We start from the raw sequence: 26,823 nt of genomic DNA on the forward strand, positions 1-26,823 counted from the left end.
TGATTTTTTAAGCACCATCTTGCTTTTCACTGTTGAAGAGTAATTCGGGGATGGCGAGTGCACCTTTCAGCATGATCGAGCACCTGTTCATAGTGCACGGCTTGTGGCGGAGTGGTTACGTGACAATAACATCCCTGTAATGGACTAGCCTGCACAGAGTCCTGACCTGAATCCTGTAGAACGCCTTTGGAACGTTTTCGAACGCCGAGTTCGTGCCAGGCCACACCGTCCGACATCGATACCACTCCTCGGTACAGCGCTCCGTGAAGAATGAGCTGCCATTCCCCAAGAAACCTTCCACCTTCTGATTGAACGTGTGCCTGCGAGAGTGGAAGCTGTTATCAAGGCTAAGGGTGGGCGAACACCATACTGAATTCCTTCGTTACCGATGGAGGGCGCCACGAACTTGTAAGTCTTTTTCAGCGAGATGTGCGGATACTTTTGATTACATATTGTATTACATATGCGCAGGGTTCACAGGGTTTGATGCTGCTTTCCGATTGGCTGTGATTTTTTGCTGGCAATCAGAAATTAGCATACTCTCTCGTATTTTCGGAGCTAGAAACTTCTTTTGTGTAGAGAGATAAGGAGAGTTAGGGCTTGGATGTCGCGATCAGTCCTATTGCTCGGTGCTCGAATGAAAATTATTACTATTGTAATATTTCGGTTCCAAAACGTTTGAGAAGTGCCACAAGGTATGAAAGAAGAGTTCGATTTAATACATTTCTGCTGACATTTTTAATCACGAAATTGTGCGTTGCATGTTGGTTACTAGCGAAAGTGAACATTTTGTTACGTAAGACTGATAATGTTTTTTTTTTTTTGTCCGAAGTGTACCCGCCTTCGGCGGTCTCTCCTTGTTTTTTTATATTTAGGAAAGGGCAAGTTTTTCACGGCTTTATTTTTAAAAAACATTCAGAAGGGACTGGGCTCTCACTTTGGGGTCCTTTGTTCTTCTGTAATTTTTTCATATTTTATTTTTTAGGGAAATTTTGGCGCTTGATTTCTTGAAGTTTCTTGTTCTGGTTGATGGTCTTGGCAGTGAAGTTAATTGTCTATTTCAGTTATTTTGTTCGTAATTATCCTGGAACTATTGATTTGTGTACTTTGTACGTGTGCCATGGTTGGGGTACTATTGTTGCGACGGTTCTGAGTTTGGGGGGTATATTTTCGGCATGTGTCAATTTTTTGGAATATTTTTTGTGCGTAATCTTGAATTTTTTCTGCAGTTGTCTTCTCTTGTAACTGTTCGTGCATTTCTGCTACCCTTGTCCAGCGAGGTACCGCGAGGGACCACCTCAGGCATTTACTTTCAAGTATCTGCAGCTGTTAAATGTTAGTTCTGCATGTAGTGCCCCATGCTGCCGCTCCATGTAGTATTGCTGGCTGGATCGTGGATTTGTATAATTGGAGTTTTGTTTTAGTGTTTAACTCTTTGCTTTTGAAAAACGGAATTAGCGTATTCATCATTTTCTGTGCGGCTCTTTTTCTTTCTGTGGTGTTATCTTTGAATGTTAGAGATTTGTCCAAATGTATTCCCAAATATTTTGTTTACGAGCTCCACGGTTTCGGTTGATCTGCGACCTGTAATTGCGTTCTTAGTCTCGGTAATATCTTCTTCGTAGAAAATACTGCTGCTGTTGTAGTGGCGTTAAAATTAATCTTGTTCTGATGTGCCCATTCTTTCGTGATATCGATTTGTCGTTGTGCCCTTGTTGTGATTAGGTCGATATTTCGTCTGGATGTCAAGAAGGCTGTGTCGTCTGCACAGAGGCTTAGGGTTACGTGTGGTAAAGTAGGTAGATCGTTGATGTAGAGATTGAATAGTATAGGTGATAGGACCGATCCTTGCGGGATTCCGGCTACGGGTATTTTGGTAGTTGATCTCTTCCCTTGTATTTTAATGAAGAATTGTCTATTTTGTAAAAAACCGTCAATCATTTTTATGTAACAATCTGGAATCGGTGTTGTTTGGTGTAGTCTAGCTATTGTATTTTCCTTCCATACTTTGTTGTATGTTTTGGAAATGCCGAAGAAGACGGCTGTTGTGGATATGCTGAGGTTGAAATTGTGCTGGATGTATTCTGTGATGCGGATTAGCTGTAGCTCTGCTGATAGTATTGAAGAAAACCGAATTGTTGTGGGCGCATTATATTGTGTTCAATGAGGTATAGTTGTAGGCGTTTTAAGATGATTCTTTCAGGTAGTTTGCCAAGTGTTGGAAGTAAACTTATCGGTCTGTGATTTATTGCTTCCGCAGGGTTTTTGCCCGGTTTTGGAATCGGTACTATTTTCGTGGTTTTCCAATTGTCTTGAAAGTATTCCAGTAGTAGACAGCTGTTAATTATTCTTGTTAGTAGAACTATTGCTTTACGTGGTAGATGTTTTAGGTGAGTATTAGATATTTGATCGGTGCCTGGTGCTGTATTTTTTGTTTTCGATATTAGCTTTATTTCTGCTGGTGTAGTGAGTAGAGGTCTTTCTGTTGACGGTGTATTTCGAAACTGTTGTAAGACGTGTCGGATTCTCTCGGCTTCGTTGTCTCTATTGTGTGGGTTTTCTTGTTCATTATGTGGTAGGGACATTTGTATATTGTACTCGTATGCAAATAGTTGAGCTTTTGCTAGTGCGTCAAATATTAATCCGCCTGGTCCGTTGATAGCTGTGTGTGTTTGTAGTAGGAAATCTGCCATTTTGTCTTCCCATAATTGTTGCCGCCATTCTATTACTCGTCGGTGTAGTTCTCTTGAAATTCTTTTCATTTCTTGTTTGTCACGAGGGTTATGAAATTGTTGCCAGCGTCTTCTGTATCTGTTCCGTTGTATTTTAAGTTCTTCTAGTAGTGGTGGGATGGTGTCGTGGTATAGTTCCGGATTTGTATTGTGGATGCTCTTTTTGCAACTGTTTTAATTTTCCTGGTGAGACCTATTGAAATGTTGATATTGTTTTTGTTGTCTCAGTTCATTGTCGGACCGATGTTGTTTGTTAAATATCTGCTGTTTGGTCCCAGTTGATTTGTATTTGTTGTGGAAGTGATATTTGTAGAACTGCTCGTTGGATGAGGCCAAGGACAGGTTGATGATCGGATGACAGGTCATTGATGGTTCGTAGCTGTGAATTGAGATTTATATTCTTGGTTAGTACAATGTCAAGGACATCTGAAATTTGATTTTGAACATTCGGAATTCTTGTAGGCTGGTGTGGAACGTGGACTGTACATTCTAGTTCGGCTTGTGCGTCATATAACTGTCGTTTTCTGTTCGTTTTGATGAAGTTCCAGGATTCATGTTTTGCGTTAAAGTCTCCTAACATTAGAATCTTAGAGAAACGGTGAAAAATTGTAGTGAGGTCTTCTTTAATTAGTTGTTTATTCGGATTGATGTAAGCTGCGATTATTATTTTATTTCCTATGGCGTTGTGAATGGTGACGCCGGTTGCTTCTAGTGACTGTAGTGGTGGAAGTGTTTCAAGATGGTGTGTGATGTTTGTTTTTATGGCAATAGCGGTTCCGCCACCTCCTCTTTATCTTGTCGGTCTGTTCTATACGCGCGCCTATTGCGGAGTATGAGAATCGTCGTCGGAGTAAAATGCGTCTTTGTTACTGCTATTATAGCTAATAGATATCAAATGCTGTTCTTTTAATTTTTTTTGTGAAATGTTACAATAGAACAACACCGGTTTCTTGCGGTCTAGCCAAGGTTACTAAATAAGGTTGGGCAGTAAGCGCTCTGCTCTGCCATTGGCTGGCCTAGTGACGTCAGCGTGGAAGCAAGCGCTCACAAGCAGACGACACGGCATGCGCGTTTTTGGCGGAAGATTTTGTTTATACCAGAAATGAGATGTCTAAACTCCTTTTCTGCTGCTAAAATATTACAGTTAAAACTGATAAGTTATATTCTTTCGCAGCTTATGCCTCACACATCGGTAAATTGTCAGATCACAACCACACTGACACACACTTGAAATTCGAAACCTCGGCTCAAATAAATCAGAAACTATTCATTTAATCGCATTGAAATGAATTTACTTAAGAGCTCGAAGTTGCACACACTTGTTTGTAAGAACAGCATTCCTTCTTTCTAAAGCCGCTATAGTATTCATCATAGTAACTTTATCTGTGTCTGAAAAAAAAAACTGTCATCTGTACATGTTCTCTTATTATGATGTTTCTTATTTGGTGACAGCTTTTCCAGAGATTTCTTATGTAGTTCTCGTTTCTTATACCGTTTGGTTCTCTCTTCTGTTGCGGGTGACACATTGACAGTCGCACTACTGGACGACAAATTGCACGAAGGAACTGCATCTGGCTTGAGCAATCTTTTTCGGGGCAAATTAAGCAATTCAGACTGGAAATCCCTTAAGTAATCTGTTTCTACGAAATAGCGAGAATATATTCTTGAATGCGCAACATTTACACTGTCTTTCCTACAACATTTCGACAACCATAGTTTTTGTAATGTTTCATTCAAATGGTTCAAATGGCTCTGAGCACTATGGGACTTAACATCTATGGTCATCAGTCCCCTAGAACTTAGAACTACTTAAACCTAACTAATCTAAGGACAGCACACAACACCCAGTCATCACGAGGCAGAGAAAATCCCTGACCCCGCCGGGAATCGAACCCGGGCGTGGGAAGCGAGAACGCTACCGCACGACCACGAGATGCGGACAATGTTTCATTACGCGGGAAACTGTGATACATTACGTCAGTTCCCTTTGTGCTCCAGTTGTAGGAAAAACAGGCCTTTACAGCACAGCCTGGCATTGTAAAAATTAATTTTCTCACTCACTTGTAGATTCTCCAATAAGAATTTCACAGGACGAACCATAAATTATAGAGCTGGCGAACACAATGTTGATTCCGCTGTCCACTATCGCTAACTATTTCAGTTCCGAATCAAATATCAATTACAGCAAAAACCGTTAACACTCCCGAATTCCGAATGTTTCCGCTGTTGACTGAGTACCTCAGAAGAAAGAACTCAATCAAAATACTCCTTCAAACTCAAAACAACACAAGGAAAACAATCACACATAATTCAAACTGTGTACTGTTTGGCACCGCTGCTTCCACCGTGACGTCATGCGCACAACTGAGAAAACACGTTGCTTTCTGCGCATAGCTTTCTCCTTCAAACTCAAAACAACACAAGAAAATCAATCACACATAATTCAAACCGCGTACCGCTTGGCACAACTGAGAAATCACGATGCTTCCTGCACCCCCCCCTGGGTCTAGCAGTGTTCGTGATGATATTTACTTTTTTTTTGTGTGTGTGATATGTTACAATACAGCATCACCGGTCTATTGCGGCCTAACTGTGTTGGTGAGGCAGTAAATTTATCCACAGGGCAGTGACTGCCTCACTGCAATTCACTTTGGAGGTCTGGTGGTGGGACTTGTAGTCCCGTACCACCCTCTGACGGTGACAGTACTACATGAGTCAGGCAGAAGGGTTTAGCCTAACGTGGGCAGGTATGGTTGGAGAGTATTGGACGTAGAATGGGGGATAGACCCGCCAAGGGATGCGTCCGTGGTGGGCGTGCCAGGCCTGTCATTAGCCATGGTCGGAATCCGATTCCTCTAGGATGGTTGGGGGAACCGGATGTCGATGCCAGCGGCGTGGGGGTGTGGTCCCAGCGTGGCGTTACCCATGGACAGTGTCCCGCAAGGCGTCCACTTTCTCATACAGCCAGCCGCCGCGCGTTGTTGCGTATGGTCGTCTTTAGGCGGACGATATCCGCTTCCTCGTGGGGAGTGACAATTCTCGTGAGTGGCGGGGCGTGCAGGCTCCGCCTGAGCACCTTGTTCTGTAGGCGCTGCAATGTCCGCATCCTGGTGACACTAATCGTGGCCCATGCAGCGGATCCATGCGTGAGGGCAGGCAGGATTGCTGTTCGGTAAATGCGGAGCTTGGTATGCAGGTTGGGTTCCCTACCGCGAAGGAGCGTGTGTACAGGGTTTTCTGAGCACCTTGTTCTGTAGGCGCTGCAATGTCCGCATCCTGGTGACACAAAGCGTGGCCCGCAGGTTGGGTTCCCTACTGCGAAGGAGCGTGTGTACAGGGTTTTCTGAGCACCTTGTTCTGTGGGCGCTGCAATGTCCGCATCCTGGTGACACAAAGCGTGGCCCACACGGCGGATCCATGCGTGGGGGCGGGCTTGATATGCAGGTTGGGTTCCCTACTGCGCGGGAGCGTGAACAAGGCCTTGGGTTAGCTTTCGCCCCTATTTTTATTTTTATTATTTTTAAATGGATGGACTTGTAGTCCGAGGTGATAGGTTACAATACAGCATCACCGGTCTGTTGCGGCCTAACTGTGTTGGTGGGCCAGTAAATTTGGACTTTCTGTGAAATATAATTAACAGTTTCCATAAACTGGCTGCGAGAATGAATTTTATGTGCATGTGGACTTTTCAGACTTCGTACAGCTCAGAATAAGGCTTGTTAGTAAGTGGTGTATTCAAGCTTACCGTAATATGGAAAAATTTTATGCATATCAGACTTTCATTTAACTATTCTTAATCTTCCACTGACAAAACAATTTCTAGTGCGACTTGTGGTTGGTAAGTGTGAAGCTGATGTTTCTATAGCTTCTTCCGGATGGGAACTGCATTTCACTGAGTTCAAGGAGGTATGCATGTTAGAAGCGATTCACCACAAACTGAGTGGAACTTTATTCCCAGCAGCACGGCACAGCGCCGCTGCAAGTGGAAGCTGACAGCCCGCATCTCGTGGTCATGCGGTAGCGTTCTTGCTTCCCACGCCCGGGTTCCCGGGTTCGATTCCCGGCGGGGTCAGGGATTTTCTCTGCCTCGTGAAGTCTGGGTGTTGTGTGCTGTCCTTAGGTTAGTTGGGTTTAAGTAGTTCTAAGTTCTAGGGGACTGATGACCATAGATGTTAAGTCCCATAGTGCTCAGAGCCATTTTTTTGGAAGCTGACACTATGGTGGTCGTGGGCCGATGGATCCTTGATCTGATCCAATGACCAGCACATTCCAAAGCTGGTTTGTCTTGCTACTGCTGGCAATAATGTCACATATGCCACTATGCTTAATTGCACCTGCTTTCGGTTGCCAGCGGAGAACCCACCGGCACGAGGGCGGTGGAGTCTGGCGGGCGCCGTGCTGTTGCGATGCTCAAGTGCACTGCAGCAGGATCTTTTTCTCTGTTATCGAGCTCTCTAACCTAGGCATGTCCCGTTGCACATCTGCAAAATATCTAGTCCAGTACCACGTCGTAATTGACCGGAAAACTGAAGGACAGGTGTCTCCAGTATTTAAGAAGGGCAAAACAAGGGTCATACCTGTATTTACATGGTGTAAGTGATTTGAGGAAGTTTCCCACTTCATCTAACTGCGATGAAATTACATTAGGTGTTTCACAGGGTTCGATCATGGGTCCGTTCTGTTCTTGATATATGTCAATGACCTCTCTTCTTATCTGAAACAAGAAGCTAAACTGACACTGTTTGCTGATGATACAAGCATCATTATTAAAACAGGAAAAGAAACTCCAATAGAAAATGATTGAAATAACGTCTTTGGGGAAGTTACTGATTGGTTTTCTGGAAATAGGCTTGCTCTCAACTTTGAAAACATACAGTACGTCCAATTTTCTACTGAGTTCCTACAATAAATATAACAAATCAACTTAGTGAGTAGCTAGGGTAGAGCATACCAAGTTTTGGGTCTACATATAGATGGGAATCTTAACTGGAAAATAGATATTTTGGGTCTTCACCAGCGACTAGGTTCAGCAACCTTTGCATGTAGAATAGTTCCTAATTTTGAGGATACAGAAATTAGCCACCTAACATACTTTGGATACTTTCACTCTCTGATGTCCTACGGAATATTATTTTGGGGTAGCTCAACAATAAGGCAAACGTATTCATTGCTCAAAAGAAAGTGGTTGGAATAATGTGTGAGTCTCACAGTCGCACCTTTTGTAGGCATCTCTTCCAAAGTTTATGAATTATTACAGCAGCCTCACATTACGTGTACTCGGTAATAAAATTTGTTCCGTACAACATGGACCAGTTTATAAACAACAGTGACATAAAAAGTGGCTCTTAGCACTATGTGACTTAACTTCTGAGGTCATCAGTCCCCTAGAACTTAGAACTACTTAAACCTAACTAACCTAAGGACATCACACACATCCATGCCCGAGGCAGGATTCGAACCTGCGACCGTAGCGGTCACGCGGTTCCAGACTGAATCACCTAGAACCGCTCGGCTACACCGGCCGGCAACAGTGACATCCACGATTATAATACCAGAAGAAATAAAGACTTACACTACTCTCTACATAACCTATCTTTGGCACATAAAGGGATAAAATATGCTGCTGTAAAACTTTTCGATGAATCACCAGAAGAAATAAAATGTTTGACAGACAGCAGTTATAGTTTTACAAATAAACTGAAATCATATCTCCTTGACAACTCTTTCTATAGTGAAGATGAATTCTTGAATAGAAATAAATAGATCTATAGGTATAATACATGCATCGTTTTGTGCCATTTAAGGATATGAGGTAGGTAACAAATTTTTAAACTTAAAAAACAAAAATGAAACAAAAAAAAACATTGATTCATTTGTGCATTTCTTATACACTTTACATGTGCCACATCATAACGGTTACCATGATATTGATCAATGGAACACGTAACAAACATTTGAAAAATCACATAACAAGTTTCACGTCGGTTTGCTGCATAATTCTTGAGCATATTCAAACTCGAGTATAACAAATTTTATTGGAGGGGAAAAACGCTTGCATCAGAAAATCAAGAAGTATATACAAGGTATCGATCGTACGAAACACATCGAACTTTTCTCTCATGATATCCTGCAAACCGTGGCTGAAGAGCAGAAGGCAGATTCTGCTTTCCAACATTTCCAGAAAGTTTTGGACACACCGCCACATTGCAGTCTGCCAATTAAGGTCCGAGCATATCGAATAAGTTATCAGATATCTAAGTGGCTGAAAGAGCTTTTAAACAGCAAAACCTAGTATATTTTCTTGATTGGCGAATGTTCGTCAGAGACAAAGCTATCGTACGATAGTCCGGTCTTTTTCTCTGTACACAGAAACGACCTGACAGGCAGGGCGAACAGCTGTCTGCGACTGCTGATGCCGCGTCACCGTGCAGCGGTTGTGTCGCTGTAGAGCCACGGCGGGAGGATACAGGATGACGTCGACAAAACTCCTATTCTGGTCGATTAGTGGCAGCTTCCCCTAAATGCGGAGAAACTGAAGCTAATGCAGATGCATAGGATAAACAACCCGGTAACATTCGAATATTGCGTTAGTCGTCTGCTGCCTGACAGCGTCACTTCTTTTAACGTTGAAAAGCTACGTGAAACAGGCCGAGCGCTTAAGGTCAATTGCTGATAAATCCTCTTCAAAAATCAGTTTTCTGTTTTTCAACTTATATCAACTTTTAGACCTTTTAAGCAATAATTGGATATCGGGACTTTGTTTAGAAGGAGACTTAAACATCTCTTGGTATGCAGCCACAACCATGTTTCCGGTGCTTCGACATGTGAAATTACACTCCCAATTAAGAACGATGTGCTATACAACTGTTTGTCGTGTTGGCAGCCAGCCAGGAAACACGCTATGTGATGCTCATATAATTTCCCTTGTGGTTTCGAGTGTCGTTTTGCTTGTAAGGTTTTCTGTAGTTTCACTTATCGCTAGTTTGTCATTCTCGAAAGTAATTATACCTGAAAAACGATTTTGGTGCTAAAAAATTTATGTTTTACGGCAATCGGCTTATTTTGCCAGGAAGTATAGATTGTGGAAAATTATTTATAAAACAACAGCATGTTAGGTGGACTCAATCAGGTGTGGATACGGGAAAGAACTTGAAACTGGTGAAGTTGGTGTTCACCATCACTCCCTGCCATTTGCAGTGGTAGAAGCAATTAACCCCAGAAACATGGATCTAAGTAACAGTAAACTATTGTCACGGCGCTTTTTCAAGAGTTTTATATGGCAACGCCTGCCAAAAACAACGTTTGTTGCATTCAAGACTATGAGATTAGGTGTGTTAGATGCTGGAATTAATTTTACTGATGGGGTAGTCAGCTGATGTGATTTTGTAGTGTTGCTAGGAATGTCTTCTGGGTTCAGTAGGAGACAATCACTGGCAGCAATTGATTCCATGAGAGTGGCCAAAGTTGACAGTTTGGTCCTAGAGGCCAAAATGACAAGGAAAAACAAGGAAAGTAAGAGAGAAGGTGATGACGTGTATACGAACAAGACTATGGGACTGGAATGTATCAGGAACTACAGAGGTGAGTTATAGATCATAAGTATCTTTCAAGTGAATTTCCCGAGGCTTAAATTTTATCAGCCACACGGTTTATACACAAAAAATCTGTCTGAAACTATTGCGATGTTTTAGGAGACTATTTGGAGGAAATTGGGCTACACACACTAACGTGCTACCAACAGGAAGGAAAGTACACAGTGATTAGTTATAGAAACTAACGTTAATTTTAATTTTCATAAGAAAATATTTATAGAACAAAAACTTCTGCCTGAAATGGCATGATAGTAGTCTGTCTTTTAGATAAACATATTGTAAATTTTTACTTACAGTTTCAAGGGTCTAAGTAAGATGTTCAATGCATAGCTTCGAAGCGTGGGGCGACAAATAAGAAATTAAACTTTCTTATTCTCGCAGAACTGCTGTTAAGTCAGTGTAAGAACTAAAGTGATCAACTGTATATCAAAATATCCACTAAGTAACCGTCGTACTGTCCTACGGTTTGTATCTTACTAACATGTAAGAATTCACAGTGAGTAAGCTTTACAAGAGAAATCGAATCAGCAAACAATATTACAATAATTACAAGACGACCGGACCTGCAGCCCGTCCGTTATCGGGTGAAACACTGGTGTTTTACTACCCCGCTGCACAGGGTTTCTCTTATTGAATGCCCTTCTGCAACACATGAAAACTATATAAGGACCACTGGTGACATGAGTGATACAGTTACTCAAAACAGATGACGTAACTTTTAGTTTGAAAGCTGCATGTGGAGAGGTTCAGGGTTAAGACGCGCACCTGTGCTTGAAAGTTAAACAGATTAGGAAACAATATGACGATGATAAGGCTTGCTTCAAAGCAACCAACCTTTAATTTTAGTCGATAACTAAGGTGCGACTGGATCCAACCCCGTCCCTTTTGCTAATAAAGCCCTGATGACACTTGGCTCTTAATATTTTCAAAGTTAACTGCTTGTCAGTTATTCATACCGCTCTGAAGGAACGTCTTAAAACTTTACTCGTGAACACTTATTACAAGAGAAGTCACTCGGCGGAACCACAAGATCCAGCTAAAAATACACCAATAAACACAGAAGTGTACAGCATAGCACAACAGTTTGTTCGGATTACGGCTATTGCAATTACAATCAAAGAATTGAAACGGTTAACATCTAAATTTAACCAGAAGACCGCTGTTCTGTTTAACGGCAACCTGTGCCTTAGTACAACTGTTCCGGCTGTATTTACGACCAGGAGCTGATTCATTACAATATTAATGATCGGCTGCAAACCAGAAAGGAAAGGCAATATAATAGCGGGACAAAATTTCAAACGGCAACTAGTGTCTTAGTACAATACTACAGCCTATATTTACCACCAAAGAGCCGACCGAGTGAAACTCTGAGGTTCGGGTACAAACCAGAAAATAGTTAGGAGGGTAGGTAGACAATGACACAAATCACCACGTTGATTAGAGAATGTTACTCCCCTTCATCATCAAGCAGCTCCATGCATCCACGGTGCGTCGCGGTGGTTACTGAGTGGTGCCGAAAAAAGCCAGGTAGAAGAGGGCAGCCAGGCCACGAGAGGTCTTCCGACACGAATGTGATCAACCAACTGACTGGATGTCGGCCTGCTGTTTGCAGCCGACGCTGACCCTGGTAAAGTACTCCGGTACACCTTCTAAAGACACAACCCACAGGTACCAACTCTTCCTGTAAGATATTGGCAAGGGGCCGCAAAAGGGATAGTCGATACTATCTTTGAGCCAGTGGCGCCAGACAGAACAGTCTACTAACTTAATGGCGTGACGGCTCAAACTTTATAAAAATTGTTAGTATTTTTCCAAACAATTCACAGGAATGTTACCTTAAAGTTGTTTCTGGGGAAGACGAATGGTCTATTTAGCTTTCCTGGGGGAGTTTCAATGAAATTAGCTCATTTCAATTGGGGGTGGAACAGGAAAGGGATGGAGGAAAACGTTTGCGAGGAACCCTTCTCCACGCACCGTACGGTGGATTGCTGAGTACGTATGTGGATGACGATAGATATAGGTACGCCTAATCTCTTACTCTTTCCAAAAAATTTATTTTGTCATTCCTTATGTCAGTCATACCTACAAACACCTTGCGTGTACTGACACTGTATGATGTAATTTGGTGTGATGTGATGTGCAGAAAGAAGGCACTCGAGAAAGGCAAGTCGATGGTCGCCCACATCGCCTACCCAGACGAGCTGCTGGACGACAGGAAGCTGGACCAATTCTACGAGAAGGTAAGCAGCGACGGGTCCGTTTACAATTCGCCAGAGCGCAAACTGACACGCCGTTGTGCACTATCCTCTGAACTTTTCAACTAATCTCTATACCTCTCACTGTCCTAGAGGTCCAAAACACGAGAGTAAGGCTCTAAAGAAATACAGTTCTAGGCGCTACAGTCTGGAACCGTGAGACCGCGACGGTCGCAGGTTCGAATCCTGCCTCGGGTATGGATGTGTGTGATGTCCTTAGGCTAGTTAGGTTTAAGTAGTTCTAAGTTCTAAGGGACTGGCGACCTCCGATGTTAAGTCCCATAGTGCTCAGAACCATTTTGAAATACAGTTCAATTTCAGATTTCAAGGAGATAGGTCTACATTATGTGTATTCAAACAATAATAAATATTATACACTTATGCCAAACTATTGTCCTATCCCCGCACCATTTCTTGAAGTCGATCTTTCCGACAGCATTTAGCTGTCTCAGTGGGGCTTTGCTAATCTGGTCTATGTCTTGCGTAACGACAGCCCTTTAAGACTGGTCATGTATGGCAAATATGGAGATTGTGGCATCATTACACCTTGTTTTTTACCAGAACTTCACGAACAAGCAAACTAACTGTGAGCAGGTGAGTTACTGTCGTGCAAATAGTTTCGACACAAATACCTGTGATTTTTTTGGATTCATTCACGCTGATGTCGTTAAAGTTATCGGCAGTACTACATATCGTTAGACACTATGGCATGAACTCGTCTTGTACTTTGACATAAAAATCCAAGAACACAGCGGGCATAACCTTCACATCTGACTGCACTTGTCGAAGCTTTTTCGTTCTTAGTGATACAGAATGCGTCATCTCTGTAAACACGTTTTATCACCTGTTATGACACGTTACAGTAGTTCAGACTTGTAGCTGACTACATATAACGACTTCTGAGCAACTTGCATTCGCTGCGGTTTTTGTTCGAAATTCAGTATTTTTGTAATATAATCAGTTCATTCACTTTTTGCACACTTTCATCAGTTGATAATGTGCTGCGGAATCGAAGGCTGTCGTCATCTTTAAAGTCTTGACAGCCTTCTTCGAAACGAGTATATCACTTATAAACTTCTGCTTGCTTCATCGAAGTTTCACGAAGAGCAATATTTAATGTGTCTCACAATTTTCAGCATTTATTCGGTTCTTGTAGCAGCAGGTAGGTAATGAGGATTCTGGGAAAAGTATGACCTTTAGCCTTTGCGATGCCAACATTAAGGGGCAGGGATCAGTTCCCTTTGAACTTTGATCTTTACCTTGACTAATGTTTTAGTCATGCTCCTAGTTTCCTCTTCTTTGCCATCTCCCCACCCCTCCTTCGCCCATCCATTACAAACCAATCACTGTGAAGTACACTGCACATCAGAATTAACAAGTTACTTTTTTTAAACCCGGAAATATTCTTCCACTGTGATGCATGAGTCTCTAATTGTGCTCAAAGGTATGTACAGACTACCTCCTTGATGATGGAAAAGCGTGGCTTCCTGCGACGGACCCTAGAGATCGAAGACGCTTCAAACAACAACGTGTCGACATCTGCGATAAAAGAGCTAGAGCTCAGACGCTCATGTAACGTGTAAAATGGGTTGACGATGTCCCACTGTCACGAAATTTCCCCAGATTGCTGGCCAACGCCACCGTGGACGTGTCACACGGTGGAAGGTCGCCACAGCCCCTCTTACGCACATTCACCCATTATTTTGACGACTCTGCGATGGAGTTACAGGACCGTGACGCCCAGCCTTCAAATCACGCAGTTTTCTCATGTGACCCGGGTTCGAATCCCGCCGCTACTTAAGTTTTGTTTAATAATCAGCATTGGTGGCCTAAGACTTCAGGCATAAGAAGTCACCCCATTCTGCCGATGGCATTGACAATGAAGGAGGAGGAGCAGACAGAGGTTCAGGGCACTCTCTTGTCCTAGGGGTGGGAAACTGCCCCTAAAGGCGGAAGAATCGGCATCGATAACGGCATGAGGATGCAGAAGGCAATGGAAACCACTGCATTAAAGACACGTAACGTGTATTCACAGGACATGTGGCCTGTAATCGACGAACTGTCATGATGATCTCTTCATTGGCAAAAGATTCCGGAGTAGTCCGCCATTCGGATCTCCGGGAGGGGACTACTATGGGGGAGGTTACCATGAGAAAAATACTGAATAATCAACGAAATGATAACGTTTCACGAGTCGTGGCGTGGAATGTCAGAAGCCTGAACGTGGTAAGGAAACTAGAAAATCTGAAAAGGGAAATGTAAAGGCTCAATCTAGATACAGAAGAGGTCAGTGAAGTGAACTGGAAAGAAGACGAGGATTTCTGGCCAAATGAGTAGAGGGTATAAAGGGATTAGGATTAGTTATGAATACGAAGGTAGGGGAAGGGAGAGTGTGTTACTGTGAACAGTACAGTGACAGGATGGTTTTTATCATAATCGACAGCAAACCAGCACAGACAACGATAGTTCAGGTATACATGCCGACGTCGCAAGCTGAAGATGAAGAGATAGAGGACGTATATGAGGGTACTAAAAGGGTAACACAGTATGTAAATGGGGATGAAAATCTAATAGTCATGGGAGACTGGAATGCTGTTTTATGGGAAGGAGTAAGGAAAAAGTTTACAGGAGAATAGAGGCTTGGGACAAAGAATGAGAGAGGAGGAAAGCTAATTGAGTTCTGCAACACGTTTCAGCTGGTATCAGCGAATAATCTGTTCAAGAATCACAAGAGGAGTAGGTATACTTGAAAAAGACCGGGTGATAAGGCAAGATTTCTGTTAGATTACATCATAGTTAGATAGAGATTTCGAAATCAGATACTAGATTGTAAGGTGTACCCAGGAGCAGATGTAGGCTCAGATCACAATATAGTAATGATGAGGAGTAGGCTGAAGTTTGCGGCATTAGTCAGGAAGAATCAATACGCAAAGAAGTACTAAGGAATGACGAGATACGATTGAAGTTCTCTAAGGTTATAGATACACCAACAAGGAACAGCTCAGTAGGCAGTTGAAGAGGAATGGACATCTCTAAAACGGGCCATCACAGAATTTGGGAAGGAAAACGTAAGTACAAAGAAGGTAACTGCGAAGAAACCATGGGTAACGGAAGAAATGCTTCAATTGATCGATGAAAGGAGGAAGTACTAAAATGCTCCGGGAAACTGAGGAATACAGAAATAAAAGTTGCTAAGGAATGAAATAAACAGGAAGTACAGGGAAGCTAAGACGGAATGGCTGCAGGAAAAATGTGGAGACATTGAAAAAGAAATTACTGTCGGAAGGACAAACTCCGCTTACAGGAAAGTCAAAACAATTTTCGTGACATTGAAAGCAATGGTGATAACATTAAGAGTGAAACGGGAATTCGACTATTAAATGCAGAGGAGGGAGCGGATAGGTGGAAAGAATACACGGAGAGCCTCTATGAGGGGAAAGATTTGTCTGATGTGACAGAAGAAACAGGAGTCGATTTATAAGAGGTAGTGTATCCAATACTAGAATCAGAATTTAAAAGAACTTTGGACGACTTAAGATCAAATAAGGCAGAAGGGTAGGTAGCATTCCACCTGACTTTCTAACATCACTGGGGGAAGTTGCAACAAAGCGACTATTCACGTTGGTGTGTAGAATGTATGAGTCTGGCGACATACCATCTGACTTTCGGAAAAGAATCATCCACACAATTCCGAAGACAGTAAGAGCTGACAAGTGCGAGAATTATCGCACCATCATCTTAACAGCTCACACATCCAAGATTCTTACAAGAAGGATGGAAAAGGAAATTGAGAACGCGCAAGATGACGATCAGTTTGGCCCTAGGAAAGGTAAAGGAACGAGGTTCTGACGTTGCAGTTAATAACGAAAGCAAAACTAAAGAAAAATCGAGACACGTTCATAAAACTTGTCGACCTCGAAAAAGCGTTCCACAATTTAAAACGGTGCAACATGTTCGAAATTCTGAGAGAAGTGGGGAGAAGCTATAGGGAGAGACGGGTCATGTACACTATGTACAACAGACAAGAGGCAATAAAAAGAGTGGACAACCAAGAACGAAGTGCTGGTATTAAATAGGGGGTAAGACAAGGATACAGCCTCTCGCCCCTACTGTTCAATCTGTACATCGAGGAAACAATGATGGAAATAAAAGAAAGATTCAGGAGTGGAATTAAAATTGAAGTTGAAACGGTATCAGTGATACATCCACTGATCATTTTGCTATCTTGAGTGGAAGTGATGAAGAATTACATGATCTGCTGAACGGAATGATCTGCCTAATGAGTGCAGAGTGTGGATTGAGAGTAAATCGAAGAAAGACGAAGCTAATGAGTAGTAGTAGAAATGAGTACAGCAAGCCACTTAACATCAGGATTGATGGTCACAAAATAGATGAAGTTAAGGAATTCTGCTACCTAGGCAGTACAATGACGAGTGATGGGCGGTGCAAGGAGGACATCAAAAGCATACAAGTAATGGTAAAAAGGGCATTCCTGGCCAACAGATGTCTATTAATAGCAAATATCGGCCTTTATTTCAGGAAGAAATTTCTGAGAATGTACGTTTGGAGTACAGCATTGTATGGTTGTGAATCATGGACTGTCGGAAAACCGGAACAGAAGAGAATCGACGAATTTGAGATGTGGTGCTATAGGCGAATGTTGAAAATTAGGTGGACTGATAAGGTAAGGAATGAGGTTCTGCGCAGAATCGGGGAGGAAAGGAACATGTGGAAAACACTGATAAGGAGTAGCGACAGGATGATAGGACATGTGTTAAGACATGAGTGAATGACTTCCATGGCACTAGAGGGAGCTGTAAAGGGCAAAAACTGTAGAAGAAGTCAGAGATTTTCATGCATCCAGCAAATAATTGAGTACGTAGGTTGCAATTGCTAGGCTGAGATGAAGAGGTTCACATGGGAGAGGGTGGCGGGCCGCATCAAACAAAACAGAAGACTGATGACTAAAAAAGAAAAGAGCCGAGGAAAACATTTCAGATACACCGCCGCTCAGAATCGACACGAAAAGGTCTCAAGGGGTGACAAAAATGGCGTCAATGAAACCACCGCTTTTCTTGGGACGTTGATTTGCACACATTTAGCGGTCGAAAACGACCGTTTGAAGTGCAGTGAGCAACAATAAGGCATTCTTCACGTTCGTAGGTGTTGCTGACGTCTCCCTGACGGTTCTACCCTTGTCTCCTTCTATGTAGCAATCGTGCGCTAGCAACCACATTGAACATGATTTCACTCCTCTGGAGTGCAGTGCGACAGCTATGTTTGCTCTTGTGTACAAGGTGGAACCACTAAGGATCGTTCAAATCCACCGAACGGAATTTGAAGGTGATCCGAAGCAGCGCAGGATCCTTATGCTTTTTCAGTTCTCCTTTTTCAAGCCGTCGTGTAGTGCGAGCACGAAACTGCTGCGGCTAAGACCCCCATTTCGGCAATGTCCTCGGTGACACCCCGCCCCCCCCCCCCCTCCCGACCACTACATTTATGTATCAAGTTAATACCATACCCTGACTGTCTGGTGAGAAAGGGGACGGGTAGGCCTTTCATAAATCAGGTCCGTAGACTCTTGCAAAAACAACGAAATAACCATGCTAAATTTAAACGACAGCGAAAGCTCCAAGGTTGGTGATATTTTACAAAAGCACCAAATTTAGCTCGGACTTCAATGCATGCTTATAACGTTTTCACAACGAAACGTTGTCTGGAAACACAGCAGAAAATCCAAAGAGATTTTCGTCGTATGCTAGCGGTAAGACACAATGCCCTCTCTCCGCGATAGCAGTGGAAGTGCTATCCATGACTGCACTGCTAAAGCAGAGTTACTAAACAGTCTTCCGAAATTCCTTCATCAAAGAAGGCGAAGCAAATAATTCAGAATTCGAATCAAGAACAGCTGTCAACATCATTAACTTAGAAGTAGATATTATCAAAGTCGTGAACCAACTGGAATTACTTAATAAAAGCAAGGCTTCAGGTTCAGATTGTATATCATTTAGGTAGGTTTCAGAGTCTGCTGATGCAATGGCTCTATACGTAACAATCATACACAACCACTCGCTCGACGAAAGATCCGTACCCAGAGACTGGAGAGTTGTACAGGTCACGCCTAAAGAAAGGCAATAGGAGTAATCCACTAAATTTATTGATGCAATAATTTACCAACAGCCCTATGTATTGTAGAAATTTATTTAATGAACCTGTTATGTGCTACCCGTTTCGCCATTACATTGATGCCGTCTTCAGGCCCCTGTACAACGAGTGGAACAAATGTACTATTATAAAAAATATATAAATACGTTATCAATTGACAGGTATCATGTTAACTATGTAAGTGGCTCAAAAGAACATATTGTATATCATTAAAAGTACATGTGATATAAGGGCAAATATGTTTCTGCCACTGTCATGTTAATAGTTTTCACTGTTTTACTCGAATGTAGCATAATAGATGAACATATGTATACGCTATTATTCGTAAATCCGTACCACACAATTGTAATAGGTCATGCAACACAACAATCAAATGTACTGCATTCAATCATATGCCCACTGGAAGAATATTTTTTTAAATAATTAACAGATATAAATAAATAATAAAATAAAATACAATAAAGTGTGACATAACCATGTCAGGATACATAAGTTACGTATGTGTAGCGTAGGTCGTGTTGTGTGGTACGATAAATAGCTGCCGTAATATTAACGATAAGCATAAAAAAATTTGTCTTAAAACCCAATTGCATTCACGAATTAAACCAATACAATCGTACTATAAAAATCAAACAGCTGGTCCCGTGGGCACTACATTAGAACCCCTATGTAAGACCCCCTCGCACTATACTGATTAGATTAATGCAATGACAGTAGCTGCCTCATATAGTCATAGTGACAAAGAAGATTCTCGATCTCTGTATATCAAAAAATGTCTACCTCCCTACATATAAGTCCTATACAATTATGTAGCTTTATTCCAAGTGGAATCGAAGGAATAAAAAGGAGAAAAAGAAAAATATAGGAGGCCACCTATAAGTCCGAAGATAAACCTCAAAATGAAAGTTATACCATCCCTGATTAAGGATACCACCTATAACCATGTCAAACCACTCTCAAGGTTGCATTAAGGCCGAGTGTAGGATCTTAAGTACATCATCCAGTGTCATATTCTGTCTAATGACCTTAGTGAGTTGGAAACTGTCTGCATGGGTCTAAATGTCACAGTACCTAAAACCCTTTCAAAATATTTGACTAGCTAAAATCAAACAATAACGAATTTATACCCATCAGCTAAATGTCAAGGAAATGCAATGTTACATCAAGTAAAAATTGGTTAATTGGCAATTCAAGAGTGCAACGACAGATCAACAGTACAATAATCCAAAGGGGTTAGAAAATGATTTTGAACACATTTGCAAGTTATGAAAGTGGACAACCTCCACAGGAGAGGAAAAAATGTATTGACTCAAATGTGACACATTGGCAAATATCAAAATAGCATCTAAGTATAGTAAGCAAAATTCCAAAGTACAATATTAGAGACCTTCTGATCATCAGTATTCAAGTATTGTAAGTATCTCATTTGAAGATGCATGGCAACATTGACCTAACAATATCTATGAGAGTATAATTTTGTTGGTACACCACTGATGACCTGGACCAACAAGTTAAAAATATAAGTCACTGCCTTTTTATGCATAATGATATCATTAAATCTTGACAGGGTTACACCTATAGCGCTGTGTTGTAAACTGTATCATCCATCCTAAGTACCAGCTAACCGCATACTCACTGTGGTAGACGCCCCCTTATAACTTAAGTGTAGTAAGTTTATACGAACAACTAACAGGAAAATTTTATCAGACATCTCCGACGTTAGCATATAGGTGTAAAGACTCACTGGGCTCAAATGTATCACAGGCCAATTCTACGGGGACACAGTGGTTAGATTAAGCTCAAATAATAAAAATCTGATGCGAACCAAGCACAAATACTCAACATATACGAGTAAAAACTAAAGATATAAAATATATGAACTTCAGATAACAACCCCGTAACATAGGTGTCGATGACTACCTACACCTTAGTGTAAACTACTAAGTATTGTCCATCCTATCACTTATATCTACATCAGGCGTTGCCGTGATATTAAAAGTTAAAACACACATCTACTACGATCCATATAGGAAGAGGTTGACAGACGAAATGCAAATATTGCGTCACCTTGCTGCCCAATATACCAGAGAGGTGTCGGAAGTATTTGGACACAGTAAACATTATGAAAAACCTTTATGAAGAATCACAAAATTTTTTTGTATTGGGTGAGATATTTATACACTAGAATCTAACTCTCACGCTATCTATAACCTTTCAAGCACTTCTCTAATACATTACTACAATATGATGCATAATCGAGAAGGATCATAATTTGGGTGTTATAGAGTAAAATATATCACTCATCATACGTCATAGTAATAAAATCGCTATACACGGAAGGAGCCGTATAACTGGATCCGTGAATCAAATCTAAAATAGAAATCAGTGGGTTAAATGATGGAATTTCAAGAAGACATCAACACACTACGTTTTATGCTCGATATACCGTTATGCAACAGCTCATGGTGCGCAGGCGACACAGACTGGGGCGGTTTGCAAACATCGACGTGTGGTCAAAGATGAAACCATAGAGTCAAAGGTTATAGGAAGCGTTGCTGGTAAGAATCGATAATAGTACATTCGTTTCTACTGGAACTCTAGTGAGGACGACCCATTACAAATCAAGCTATGGGGAGGCTAACGTGTCCAGGGACTATTAATGTTCTTGAAATCAGAGTAGTAGGTCGTGAAAAATTTTGTACTACGTTAGTAAAGTAAATGAATTTTTCGGGAAGAATGGCATTTCTAAGATGAATCACGACCCCACTAAATATTTTGCCAAAGAGATCAAACGTAATGTACAAGAGTCTTTCGTTTTATTTGATGATAGAACGTCCAAAACCTTTAAAATCATGAACCCCCATGCCCCAACACTAAGAGGACGACCTAAAATAAATAAAGAGAATGTTCCTATTAGACCTATTGTTAGCTATATTGGTACCGCTGCCTATAGGTTATGTGCTAAACTAAATGAAATCTTGGTCACTAATTATAGTTTAGAGAAATGCTTCTCTGCGAAGAACACATATTATTTAGTAGACAGAATCAAAGACATAAAAATTCCCGAAGGTTATAAATGGGTATGCCTGGACGTTACTAATTTGTACACCAATGTACCTATTACAGAAACTATTAACATTGTCAAGAAGAATTTCCTCAAGTCTAAACAAATATCAGTAAGAGAAATTGAAGAGTTCATCCAGTAGCTCAAGTTGGTTCTCTCTTACAATTACCTTCAATTATAGAGTGAGATCTTCCAACAACAAGACGGGTTAGCCATGAGATGTTGCTTATCAGGGACGCTATCTAATATCTTTTTGAACCGCATTGAAATTTTGGCCTTTACACAACGCCCAGAGCTAAATGACTTAATCCTTTACTACTTTCGATACGTAGACGACACCATCATATCATGCAAAGAAAGGAATAATAGGTTAGCTAAACTGTTAAGTATTTTCAATAACCTCCATCATAAAATAGTGTTCACATATGAGCAACAAATTAGGACAGAATTGATAGTCTCGATATAACTGTAAAAAATATGAATGGCAGGCATTGTTTCGACATTTTTAGAAAAACTACAACTTCTGATGCTATTATATCCATCGGTTCTATGCATTTCAATAGATACAAAACCTCTTTCATTGACAGCATGGTTAGCCGAATGAGTAAAATTCCGTTAGCAAATGCTGAAATCGAAAAATAAAAGAGCATGCTAAAAGATATAGCGGTAAAAATGGATACAAACGTGAGATTATTGATAACATTTATAGTAAAATTCTCAAAAATAAGTCCAATTTAGTGCACGAAATTACTCTTTCACGGAATGAAAGCAGTTAGGTCCTATCTCTTACAGAGTCGCGCAAACGTTCCGTAAAAACAATATAGAATTAGGCTTTAACAGTAAAAACACGTTAGCATACACACTCACACATTCTCTAGAAAACACGACCCCCTTCTGATTTCTGGAGCTAACGTAAGTGAGCGTTTTTTTTTTTTTAAAAAAAAGAGATGGGACCCCTCCACGCCCGCACCAACGTGGTGGCCAGACCAAAAGTTCTAATGTCACCTCCGTCAACATGTTAGTCATCTAGTAAGTGGATCACAGGATGCTGGGCTGTGATGTTATCCGTACGTCTGGGTAAGACTACGCACTAACACGGTCCATCAGGTGATAGTGGACGAAACGCCAATGAGGGTAGCAATTTGAAGAGCAGAGGGGAAAAAAGTGCCAAGGCTCGTGCCGTGGGAAAAAAAACCTGCTGCCACAGTTGAGAAATACGTCTTTTTATGTTGTGGTGGGTCGTTGGAGTCGTACCTTATTACTGCATCTGAGTGTATTGGCTTAAGATAAATTGAAAATTTCAACTTATTTTCTTCTCTTCTTACTGTTAAGTCCAAGATGTTAGTTTTCCTTTCGTACTTTTTCGCTGAAGTGTGTTTAATACTGAGATGCTGCGGAATAAATGTCATGCGCAGGGGATGCAGATCCTCCTCCTTAACTTTTATTGCTATAAAGGTATCTTGTATGTTCTGAAGCACCTCTCTCTCTATATATTATTGAAGAATACGTCCGCTAATAATCCAGAGAGGCAATAGATTGCCAAATCATGCTTCGGCTGGTTCACTTTCTAATCAGATTCAAAGTAATTAAAACTTAGGCTGAATTCCAATAGTTCAATAAATTCTATTATTCACACTAATTCTATTAGTTTTCTATTAATTATTCTATTAACTCTATTAGTTCACACTAATTCTATTAGTTCACTCACACCCATGCTGCCATTGCATTTTAAATTTTCTTCTCATTACCTTAAAAGTTACATCTATTGGCACATTACTCTATAGATTTACTACGACAAATGATACTAATAGTACGCCTTCATTGATCATCATAACTTTAGTTTCACTCGCAAAAGATCGCTACTTTATGAGTTATAGTTAATTGGAAATATGAATGACCTCGATAGTTTCTTTTATACAAAACTATTTAACTGTTACATTTGAGCCACTCTTATATCAGTAACAATACGCATCCTTTTGCTCTTTTTGTGGAGTTTTATAAGGACACTGACTGGTGGTAGTTGGGGATTCAACCTAATTAGTCTTGATTTCTTATGTGGAAGTAACAAAAACAGTGCCCTGTCAATTTTTTCTTAAGGGTAGTTTGAAATGATTTGCTTGGGTCTCTATCAATAATTACGTCATTCGCTACAGCAAAATGTAGTACTTTTGTACTGTAACCGTGTTCAGTAGCTACGACCCAAGTACTACATTTCATCGCTTATTGTTATTCATATGTTTTAAGTTACAATTATGGGTTGCTATAAGTTTACCATTCCTCCGTATCTAATTACAGTGTCTTTTTTGGTCGACTAATATCTCTGCTTCTGCAACGCATATCATTTTCATTTGTCTACACACCGTTTTTTTCTCAGCTATCATATTAGCTACATTACTTTCTGACCAACCTATTAATTTTATTCTCCTATTAATTTTATTCTCTTATAAAACTTGTCATGCAGTGCAAATATTTTCACTACTTGACGAGTTATACAAGAAAATTTTCGCACGGTTTTGTGCTGATTGACACTGCTGGCAAGTACTTTTACTTTGAATAAACATTCTATTTTTTTCAAACCGTCAGTGTCATTTACGAAAGACGCCGGCATTTCGGGAGCTTATATGTGTGGCTGGCAAAATCTTCTCTGCAGTATGACTGCCGAACAACAGGTGTCAAATTCTAAAACATTGAATTCCTTCTGTAAGGGTTCCAACATCTTCAATTACGTGATGCAGTTTTTCCCTTGTGCATCACCACATCTTCTCCAGTTTCCGATTCATTGTGCTTTCACAACGAACGAAAGTTTGAAATTTCGTGATATTCGCAGGAGAGCAGTGTACTTACAAGGACACATTTGACCTTTGAATATTGGGTTGTCTGCTTAGAGGAGGAGGCGCACGTGAAATTACGTTGAGTTGAAGCAGTCACCGCTTGGTGGCACGGCAGTTCTCCGCCACCACAACAAGAAAGCCTCTGTTGGGCGGTGGTCCAGCTGGCTGCCATCTTATTCTGCTGTTTTAGTCTCAGGCACCGACATCATGAAATTTCGGTCTCTGAATGGCTTCCATCCTCTCCTCCCTCGCATCTTTGCTGTTGTTTTGGTCTTCAGTCCTGAGACGGGTTTGATGCAGCCCTCCATCCTACTCTATCCTGTGCAAGCTTCTTCATCTCGCAGTACCTACTGCAACCCACATCCTTCTGAATCTGCTTAGTGTATTCCTCTCTTGGTCTCCCTCTACGGTTTTTACCCTACACGCTGGCCTCCAATACTAAATTGGTGATCCCTTGATGCCTCAAAACATGTCCTACCAACCGATCCCTTCTTCTAGTTGTGCTACCAACTTCTCTTCTTCTCAATCCTATTCAATACCTCCTCATTAGTTAAGTGATCTACCTATCTAATCTTCAGCACTCTTCTGTAGCGCCACATTTCGAAAGCTTCTATTCTCTTCTTGTCCAAACTATTTATCGTCCATGTTTCACTTCCATACATGGCTAGGCTCCATACAAACACTTTCAGAAACGACTTCCTGACACTATCTATACTTGACGTTAACAAATTTCTCTTCTTCAAAGACGCTATCCTTGCCATTGCCGGTCTACATTTTATATCCTCGCTACTTCGACCATCATCAGTTATTTTGCTCCCCAAATAGCAAAACTTCGTTAATACTTTAAGTACCATTTCGTAATCTAATTCCCTCAGCATCACCCGACTTAATTCGACTACATTCCATTATCCTCGTTTTGCTTTTGTTGATGTTCATCTTATATCCTCCTTTCAAGACACTATCCATTCCGTTCAACTGCTCTTCCAAGTCCTTTGCTGTCTCTGACAGAATTACAATCTCACCGACAAAGCTTAAAGCTTTTATTTCTTCTCCATGGATTTTAATACCTGCTCCGAAATTTTCTTTTGTTTCCTTCGCTGCTTGCTCAATATACAGATTGAATAACATCGGGGAGAGGCTACAGCCCTGTCTCACTCCCTTCCCAGCCACTGCTTCCCTTTCATGCCCCTCGACTCTTATAACTGCCATCTGGTTTCTGTACAAATTGTAAATAGCCTTTCACTTCCTGTATTTCACCCCTGACACCTTCAGAATTTGAAAGAGAGTGTGCAAGTCGACGTTGTCAAAAGCTTTCAGTCTACAAATGCTAGAAACGTAGGTTTACCTTTCCTTAATCTAGCTTCTAAGATAAGTCGTAGGGTCAGTATTGCCTCACGTGTTCCAATTTTTCTGCGGAATCCAAACTGATCTTCTCCGAGGTCGGCTTCCACTAGCTTTTCCATTCGCCTGTAAAGAATTCGCGTTAGTATTTTGCAGCCGTGACTTATTAAACTGTGAGTTCGCCTCGCATCTTATGCCCTCCAAACCTTGGACGCTTCCCCTTCCCCACCCCTTCCCTCCCTTGTTCGCCAATGTTAGCCCAGTATTTTACTGGCAATAAAAAAATAAAACTCACCAGTGTGTACCCAATATCCACTACCTAGTCAGCAGTTACACAATTTCATCAGCAGAAAACACAAACACACACACACACACACACACACAGATCACCCAGAAACAACCTAATGAAACAACCAATCATAACCCAGATTTTACCAACAGCCAATAATTATAAACTCCAAATGTGACCATATCTTTCTCTGTAACCTTCTTGGGGATAGGTAAAGTTCAGTATGTAAGCCCAATTGGCTATTAGGCACAATGGACCCTGATACTGAATGCCACAATACTATTACCACATCCTAGTTCGTTTATATTAACGTTCTGTAACAACAAAAACACATGTTGCTAAAGTAATATGCTAAGCAAGCCAGAAGTTCCCCTAAGCACAAATGAGGCAATTTTAGAGGTGAAGAAAGGAATCAGTCACGTTATACACTAGGACCTTGTAGGATATGTTACTAACTGGACAGCAGAGCAATCATGGAACCTTGGCTGGCTTATTGGCGTTATTGCTGTAATTTACACATTAATGAACATTTGGCGTCAACAGTAGTACCAATT

The 26,823-nt window shown here is 41.1% G+C and overlaps 1 protein-coding gene across 1 annotated transcript in view; it reads left to right on the forward strand.

Annotated features, from left to right (window-relative positions):
- Positions 1 to 26,823, forward strand: part of LOC126162760 (neprilysin-2-like) — a 219,531-nt gene that overhangs the window by 141,304 nt on the left and 51,404 nt on the right. Inside the window, exon 10 of the mRNA XM_049919448.1 lies at positions 12,468 to 12,564. Coding sequence (XP_049775405.1) covers positions 12,468 to 12,564 — 97 coding nt within the window. The remainder of the gene's footprint in view (positions 1 to 12,467; positions 12,565 to 26,823) is intronic.

The sequence above is a fragment of the Schistocerca cancellata genome, chromosome 2, assembly GCF_023864275.1.
Source record: "Schistocerca cancellata isolate TAMUIC-IGC-003103 chromosome 2, iqSchCanc2.1, whole genome shotgun sequence".
NCBI classification, from domain to species: domain Eukaryota; kingdom Metazoa; phylum Arthropoda; class Insecta; order Orthoptera; family Acrididae; genus Schistocerca; species Schistocerca cancellata.